This window comes from Lycium barbarum, chromosome 3 (assembly GCF_019175385.1).
Source record: "Lycium barbarum isolate Lr01 chromosome 3, ASM1917538v2, whole genome shotgun sequence".
Lineage (NCBI taxonomy): Eukaryota > Viridiplantae > Streptophyta > Magnoliopsida > Solanales > Solanaceae > Lycium > Lycium barbarum.
Window position 1 is genome coordinate 27,031,873 of NC_083339.1, and position 9,398 is coordinate 27,041,270.

At 38.0% G+C, this 9,398-nt stretch overlaps 1 protein-coding gene across 1 annotated transcript; it reads right to left on the minus strand.

The window, feature by feature from the left end:
* Positions 1 to 5,848: 5,848 nt before the first annotated feature.
* Positions 5,849 to 9,061, minus strand: LOC132630583 (uncharacterized). Its single transcript, XM_060346153.1, has 3 exons — positions 8,711 to 9,061; positions 8,431 to 8,532; positions 5,849 to 6,103 (listed from the first exon to the last, which is right to left on the minus strand). The coding sequence occupies exons 1-3, from the start codon at positions 9,059 to 9,061 to the stop codon at positions 5,849 to 5,851; spliced, it is 708 nt and encodes a 235-aa protein (XP_060202136.1).
* Between the last annotated feature and the right edge of the window lie 337 nt (positions 9,062 to 9,398).

Genomic DNA, 9,398 nt, shown 5'->3' on the forward strand with positions numbered 1-9,398 from the left:
TGTAGTTGGTTCACCAATCATATTTAGTCATGCAAGTACTTCACCCAAGCAGTTTTATTAACGATTGCTAATTAACCGAATTATTAATCTTGTAGTATTCTCCTGAACGACTATTCGTTAATTCAAAACAGTTTGCCACCTATATTCCTTTGGAATTGACCTGTTAAGAATGCAATTCGTTTACGGTATTTAATTGAATATGGCGACTAAGTATATTCTTATCGTAGCCATAAATCCTAGTCCAACTGCAGGGATAATCTAATCACACTCTTTTTACTTCTTCTGTAATCTAATAACGTCTTTCCCAAGTATGTATATTAAATAGTAAATAGAACTCGACTGTTGCGCAGGAAATCAAGCAAGTAAAAACATAAGCAAAGAAACAATCATATGTGAATAAACTACTAATATGAAAATACTTGTTCAGATGTCAATACTCATGGTTACACCACAACTCCAGTAATATAGAGTTTAGCCACTCATGTTAAAAAAAAACATCATGAGTAAGTTAAAATTCATAAACTAAACTAGAAAAGTAGAAGAAGAAATTAAACCAGTAATCTGAAGTCTCCACAATGTGTTTATCTTCCAAAAAACTGTCCAAATAGCCGTTTAGGCGTTAAAATATTTTATTTCTATGGTAGGCTAATATCTAGGGCGTTTAAAACGTTTTCCCTAGTGAAGGAGGAAAAATCCAGTCGTGCTTGCACCACCCTTCCGATGCGAAGGTGGCGCAACTATGTTAAATTCACTTAGAGACAACATCTTGCGACATAGGGGTGGCGCGAATGCACAAGATTCTGTCAGAAGCTGATGATCCTCGCGCCACCCTTGCAATGCAAAGGTGGCATAAGAGAGCAAACGTTGGTGAGCAACAGGACTTTCCTCAGCTTTCCTTCGCGCAAACTTTCGCTATCAAGCACAATATCTTCAAAACTTCTCCAAAATGCCCGAAATTCCTCCAATCTACACAATTGTGCCTAAACATCACAAACAAACCAACATAAGCTTGAATCTAACAATTTCACATCAAAGTTGTGATTAAAGTACTAAGAACTTGTGAAGAAATGATACAAAATACAGATATTTTTGTCAAATATCACTACCCCACACTTAGATTTTGCTCGCCCTCGAGCAATCAACTAACGCCCACACTTAGACTTTGATGTTTGTTTTGAGCATGAGTGCTAAACTCTATAATACTGGGCTTGTGGTGTAACCATGAGTATTGACGTTTGAACAAGAAGTTTATTAACATACGATTGTTTCCTTGCTTATGTTCTTAATTGCTTGATTGCCTGCGCAACAATCGAGTTTTATTTACTATTTAATAGACATACTTGGGAAACATGTTATTAGATTAAAGAAGAAGTAAAGAGAGTGTGATATGGTTGTTCCTATAGTTGGTGTTATAACCCGTATTTTTATACGTCGAATTATTCGCAAGCTAATCGACTTAAGTTAAAGACGGGATTATTTTTGGATATGAAATAGGAACCTTAATTTTCAATTTTAATTAGTACACAAATTGCTTATAAATTTTATTTAGTGTAGAAATATTATTGGAGATTAGAGACTAATTAATTATGATTAGATTATTAAGTAGGGATTAGTGATTAATTAAAATTAATTAAGTTAACTATAATTTGTGTGCCCCACCAGTAATTAATTTTAAAAAAAAAGAAGAGAAAATGGGTGATGCATTGTGGGGCACGTGTCAAAGGTATGGGCAACCTATAAAGTTCATTTGATGACAAGGAAAATTTCATTTCATCTTCACAAAGTAAATTGAAGCTTAAGAACAAAAGAAAAAAAAATAAAGAGAAAACATTTCCATGGTTGAAGGAAAAAAATATTTTGTTGCTTATTTTGATTAAGTTCCAAGTGAGTTGCAAGTTCAAGGAGGCGATAGCAACATTGGATATTGAATTGAGGAAGAAGAAATAGTGAAATTGGAGCAAATAAGTGTAGAAATTCCTCCGAGTAAATTAAGGTAAGATCTTCTTATTTTGTGGTATAATTGTATTAATGGTGTTGTAATGGAAGGATTAAAGATTGGATTGGATGAAATTGGAAGTAGGAAATTGCATGAAATCGTTGATATTAGGAGTTGTAGTTGTTATATGGAATTGTTGAGTTGAAAGGATTGAAAGTGTGATTTATGTTCATATGTTGTTGTTCATGTTGTGGTCATGTTGTCGTTGATGTGGATTCTAAATTTAGAAGAAAGAAGTGTATAACGTATCGTATACAAAGCGTATGTTGGTTTGTTTGGTATATAATCTTAAAACGTTAATGATTTGGATTGGAAAAGGATTAAGAAGGGTTGTTGGATTGTTTGAGTTGTTTATGGGCTGAATTGTAAGGGTTTTATATGCATATCTCTATTACTGTCATCGTTGGTATTGCTGTGATAACAGGAGGTTAATTGGAAGTTCGGGTTAGGCGAGTATATAGGGGAAATGCTGCCCGATTTCCGTTAAGTTCTTAACTAATGAAAATCCTAATCAAGAAAGTATGAATTAAAGAATGAGTCCTATAAGTGATTGGTTACAGATTTATAAGCTAGGAAGTATATTTTATTAACGATAGCGTTACTTTCATATTAAATAGGCTAAAGGGGCGATGAAGCGAACGTGATTACGATTAACCTTTAACAGGTATGTAAAGTTAACCCTTCTTTCTTTCTGGCATGATCTTTATGAAATGAACAGACGATGTGTATATGATTCCAAAGAAGTTCCTATTCTTAGAGCCACTAGGATGGCTAATGTTCTTGATTTCCAGAAGCTATTTCATTATGTCTTGATACGTGTATATGATTCCAGAAGTTCTATTTGGATATAATCCATAGTGATATTCGAAAGGTACTTGATATGACTATTGTCTTGACATTCAAATGATAGTTCGTTTTGATTATTCTATTGAGTCTCGAATATGATTTAATTTTCATATGGTTGCTCACTACTCTACTGGTGCATGCCTCAACATATCTTTCACTGAGTCCCGGGCCAGGATAAGTTTTCGTGCACAGTTTCACTGCATTGTTCACCGAGTCTGTCACTAGAGGGCCAGGTACGGTATATATATATATATATATATATATATATATATATATATATATATATATATATATATATATATATATATATATATATATATATATATATATGATGGTGTTATGATGTGATAGTGTTATGATGTGTTTATGGCGACAAGGATAGTATGTGGCGACCTTATTCACCGAGTCCCATAATGGGCCGGGTATGATATATGATATTGACATGCATGATTTATGTTTCAAAAGGCAAGTGTTTTGGTATTCTGGATGTTATACTTGTCTCCTGTACTCCCTATTTCAGTATGATTCTCTTTACTGTATTTCATGCTTTATATACTCAGTACATATTCCGTACTGACCCCCTTTCTTCGGGGGGCTGCGTTTCATGCCCGCAGGTATAAATAGTCGGTTTGGTGACCCTTTAGCATAGGACTTCTACTCACCTGTCTTGGAAAGCTCCGTTGTTCCGGAGCTTAGACTTTTGGTACAGATCTTATGATGTATACGTATATGTTTATCCAGGGGTACGGCGGGGCCCTGTCCCGTCATATTTCGTGATCGATACTCTTAGAGGTCTGTAGACATATGTGTGGGTTGAGTATAAGTTATGTTCAGCTGTGTCTATACGATGTGCTATGACATGATGTTCGTCTGTAGTGGCAGCCTTGTCGGCTACATATGATATTGATATGTAGTGGCAGCCTTGTCGGCTTGCGTATCATTTTATGATTTGATTAGTTGTGACTCCTCAGGAGACAGTTTATCTGGATATATAAACATGACGATGTTATGAACCTTGGAGTTCTTTTGCAAGTTTCCAATTGTTCTTGGATTCAGTTTGGCTATGTCTAACAGGTACGTATACGGGTGTCCAGGTCGGGCACTAGTCATGGCCCATGGGGTTGGGTCGTGACAGTTGGGCTAGGATTTGTGGCTAGGATAGGAATATACTTAGTCACCACATTCAATTAAATATCATAAACAAATTGCGCTCTTAACAGGTCAATTCCATAGGAATACAAGCGGCAAACTGTTTTGAATCGGCGAGTAGTGGTTCAGGAGAATACTACGAGATTAATAATCTGGTTAATTAGCAATCGTGAATAAAACTTCTAGAGTGAACTATTTGCATGACTAAATACGATTGGTGAACCAACTACGATCTTGGAATACTCATATCTCTCTGATACACTCAAGCTTTGAACCAATATTTGCGAAGAAGTTGTTAGTTATTAAGTTAGTCCTTCTTTTTTTTGCATTAGTTTACAAAAGAATCAAACTGTCTACACACGTACTGGCGTAATTAGTAGTAGTAGTGCATTCTAGTTTAACCGTTGATTATAAGTCTATGTTGGTACGATATTCGACTATTAAAGTCACTTTATTACTTGGCGACCAAGTATACTTGAGTGTGCATTTGGGAGCAACATGTTTTCGGCACCATTGCCGGGGAATTACACTCTCTCACAAAGAGCTTCACATGCAATATACGATGAACCATAAGCTTGCCATTAGTGTAAATACTCCACTAATATAAGCACGTTGAATCTAAGATCAAGTAGGACTTAACGGGTTGTAATGTAGGCTAAGGAATGGGTAGGAATTATTTGATTAAAATAGTGACTAAACTCCCTAAGAACTTTAATAACTACAACATAACCACTTAACACCAACTTTTTCAATAACTAACTTCTCAAACCAACCACACGTCATTCCCACAATGCACCCATTTTCTTAATTTTAAGAACCAATGTTTGTACACAAAAACTTGAAGGGAAAACTTATTTCTTTGTGCTACTATTTTCATTTTTTTTTCATTCCCAACTAGCTAAGCATATTCCTCCTCTACACAAGTGCAACAATATTCTATATCTTTAGTTCCGCTGAACACCACCCTTTTGTCTTTCCCAACTTCCATTTAGGTCAATTTTACAATTAAAGTTCTCTAAGAGTTACGGAATCAAAATTTAGGCCAATAAGAACAAAGGATACAATCTCATACAACAATTTCCAAAGAAGAAGTCCAAATGCTCAAAGGGGCTCACTAAGTGTATAACATCGGGTAGGTAAGAGAGAGTTCAAACTTGGCTAACAAAGAAATGCTTCTATAACTTCCTAGACCCAACTTACTTCATTTCGCTTTGCGTAAACATGAGGAAAGTTCTAGAAATCAATATAAAACATGGGATATCACGAAAAACATCTCTCACACACATGGCACATGATCAGCTCAAATTGTTCCATATCGGCCCTCAAATCAAGTAACAATAACACAAATTATCTTTAAGCCATTGGGTCACAAATGAGTCAAACGAACAAGCCTAAGTGTCTCAAAAGAGGTTATTTGCTTTACTACACATACTTATGAAATAAAAACTGAGAATTTCTCACTTTATCGATTTTGCACATAACCCGGCACCTAGCATTCGAATGACCTTAAGGGCTTGAATTCTTTTCCTAACGACTAATTTTCCCTCAAGACAATCTCCATCCACCTATCATCGGGAAAAGCCTCTCCTATGATGAAAAAGAAAACTACCCGAATGATTTATGCTACTAATGAGGGTCTAAGAAGCTACAAATGGAAAATAAAAGAAAGCAAAATCTTTTTGACTTTTTCACGATTTTCATATGTTTTTACACTAAAAGTGAGTTCGAATCCTAAGACATAATCCTCCTTATCTCGAGATGCATCTCCCACCACACCCTTAAATCATGCAGTGCGCTCAATGCATATAAAGATAAAGCAAAGTTAGGCGAGAGACACTCCTTGGGGCCCACTAGGGCCTACTCATCACCAGAGGTGCCATCTCCATCCTCGCCATTAGACGGATCAGATTCTTCCTCGTCCTCCTCATCATCTTCCTCTGCATCAACATCGTCACGAGCATAAGACTCTCCTTCATCACCTGCCTCTTCATTAGCCACTATGAGGTCAACCGTGTTATCATCCTCGTCCTCTAGAATTCTCGCCTTCTCTCCAAGAAGCATCCGAGAGTGAACTGTGTGATGGGCTTTTGCAGACATTGCGGAGAGGTCTAACTGTGATGCCCGGCATTGGAGGTCATTCATCATGTAAAGTTGTGTTATTAACATGTCACGACCTGATTCACGGGTCATGAGGGCACCCACACTATCCCCTTGGTGGGCGAACCCTTCCCTTAAATCAGTTTCATAAATATAGGAAACATGCGGAAATAAAAGCCAATTATTCTAAACATTCTGACAGATATATAGATAATTAAGTGCGGAAGTACTAATAACGTTTACAACCCCAAAACCTAGTCTGAACTAGTACAAGAGCCTCTAATACTACTACAACATCTGAAATACGGGACACAAGTCTCAAAATACATAAATAGTAATTGTCTGTGGAATCAGAATAGACAGATAAGCAAAAGAGGGGATCCAGTGCTCCAGGTTTGGCAAGTGGCTCAGCCCGCAAAGTCCATGTACCAAATGCAACACAGGCTCTGCCACACAAGCTATGATTGTTACCATTTGACACACATGCTATAATTGTTACCATTTGCCACACAGGATATCATTGTTAGCATCCGCCACACAGGCTATCATTGTTATCATTTGCCACACAGGCAATCATTGTTACCATTTGCCACACAGGCTATAATTCTTTCTCACCATCGTAACCAATCATGCATGAAAATGGATGGTATGTCAATGCATGGAAATCAATTCAACAACATCGCAAATCATAGAACTAATAGATGCATATCATGAATGCTGAACACAACTCAAGTAATTAATATATATAATCCTTTCCTTTTCATGAGATAAGTGAGATATCAAGTGACTAGGTAAATCAATCAACTATTACAAATTATTAGCAAACATGGTGACAATCCCACATAACAACATTGATACAAAGCCAGTTGATTTACCACCACAACCGTGCTTGAAGGCCTATCATGCTTTCCCCGTCAATATCTGCCATTACAGACGATTCTCTAATCGGAGTCTAACAAGGGTAAGCCATAACCTACCTCGAAGGCTAAGCGGGAGTCACGAACAATCAAGCCAACGCCTTCCCTTTAGGGAGAGCCTTTGAACGATCAAAGTCTATCAAATAATTACTCTACGTTAGAAAATGAATCTAAGGATACCCATATTGATATACTTCTAATTTGAGCTCAAAACCGACCTTAAAAAGTGACTCCGGGCCCACAATAGAAAAACTGGAATTTATTTGGAACTCATCGTCAATTTCAAGAAAAACCCCTCTTAGGATTTAGGTGTAAAACCCCCAATTTCCATAAACCCAATATAAACACAAGGTTAAATAAGGGATTAAAGTTGTGGGACAATACAAATTAGAGCTTAGAAACTTACCCCCAAGATGAATTGAATCCTAAACATTTGAAATCACCTCCGCAAGCGCTCTCAACTAAAAATATGAAATTTTGGAGTCTAGGTTCGATTTTGGAAATAAAAGGGTTTCTGATCTCTGTTAAATTTGCTTCTATGGACCTTTCCCCGCAAGGCCGTAGATGCGGTCTCAACTTAAAACTCCCAACTCGTGGGTGCAGGGAAGAGTCCATAGATGCGGCCCTCCCCAAACCCTCACTCTCTCGCACCTGCGGACTAGACGTCGTAGAGATTGGCTTGTAGGTGAGATCCTTTACTGCAGGTGCGGTCACACCAGAAAACCAGAAAATTATGGTTTCCACCGAATCCGACCCAACACTCGAAACTCATCCGAGACCTCCCGAGCCCAAACCAAACTTGTAAACTTATCATAAAACATGTTACGAACTCACTCGCGTAGTCGGATTCCTAAAAGAGGTCGCCTTGACATTTTCACCCAAGTCAACTCCAACCAAACCAAAATCAAACCTTCCAACCAATGACCCAAAACGCAACTGGACGCCTCGGGACCCGAACCAAGGGATCAACTAAGTAAAAAATTCACGTTCTGGACCTAATAGAACTATCAGAATTTCATTCCAGATGCAATTAACCAAAAGTCAAATATTGGTCAACCCTTTTTCATTTATTCAATTTAAAAAACTCTAGAATCCTCAAAATCAACCAAGACTCGCCCGATAGCCTCGAGAACTATGCCATCCATCCCCGCAAGTCATAAACACATAAAAGAGACTACCAGAAGGGTATTTTGGGGGCAAAGATAAAATGCCCTAAACGACCAAACGGGTCGTTTCATTAGATACTAATTAAACAAACATTCGTCCTCGAACCGAAAAGGAATGAAAGAAAGGTACCTGAATCAGTAAAGAGCTGGGGATATCTACTACGCATATCAACCTCGGTCTCTCATATAGCTTCCTGAACTAGACGGTGCTTCCATTGTACCTTTACTGAAGCTATCTCCTTTGACCTCAACTTCTAACCTGCTGATCCAAGATTGCTACCGGCTCTTCTTCAAAGGACAGATTCTGATCAAATAGCACCGAGTCCCAATAGATGATATAAGACCTATCTGAATAGTATTTCTTCAGTATAGAAACATGAAACACTGGGTGAACATCCGCTAAACCAGGTCGTAATTCCAACTAGTAGGCTACCTCACTAGTACGCCGAAGAATCTCAAAAGGGCCAATAAACCTCGGGCTGAGCTCGCCCTTCTTCCCATATCTCATTAACCCTTCATGGCTAAACCCTCAATAGAACCTGGTCACCAACCATGTTCCAGATGACGAATCTTCCAATCCGCATACTCGTTTTCCTAGTCTTAGCCTCAAGGAGCTTCTTTTGAATCAACTTCAGTTTATCTAAGGACTCCCTCAACAAATCAGTACCCCAAGGGCTCACCTCAAATGCATCGAACCAACCAATCGGAGAACGACATCTCCTACCATACGAAGCCTCAAATGGAGTCATGTCAATATTCAAGTGATAACTGTTGTTGTAAGAAAACTCTACCAAGGGCAAGAACTGGTTCCAATGACCACCAAAATCAATCACACAAGCTCGCAACATATCCTCTAACACCCGAATAGTCTTCTCGGACTGACCATCCATCTTTGAGTGGAAAGCAGTGCTAAGATCCAATTGAGTCCCTAATTCCTTTTGCAAAGTCCTCCACAAATGGGAAGCGAACTGAGTGCTTCGGTCTGAGATGATAGAAATGGGCACCCTGTTACGGTTTGCTTTTACGCAGGTAAGGAATAAAAGTTACTATGAGGTTGTTGGTGCTATAATTGGATTTTAGTATTTTTTTAGAGTCACCACCTAATTTATTAAAGGAAAACTAGGAAAACCAGGTAAAAGATTTTTCAAGCAAGAGAGAAATCTTTTGGTACCAAAGTTCGAGGTAAGGGTTTTGGTGATCCCCTAGGGAAGGTTTTACGCACCTTAG

What these genes read in the sequence shown, in the direction of transcription:
- LOC132630583 (XM_060346153.1), bottom strand. Translation starts at nt 9,061, where the DNA reads ATGGATGGTCAGTCCGAGAAGACTATTCGGGTGTTAGAGGATATGTTG. An exon ending in GGAACATGGTTGGTGACCAG is followed by an intron (nt 8,533 to 8,710) that starts GTTCTATTGAGG and finishes TCTATACTGAAG; the next exon opens with AAATACTATTCAGATAGGTC. An exon ending in TAGCAATCTTGGATCAGCAG is followed by an intron (nt 6,104 to 8,430) that starts GTTAGAAGTTGA and finishes CGGGCATCACAG; the next exon opens with TTAGACCTCTCCGCAATGTC.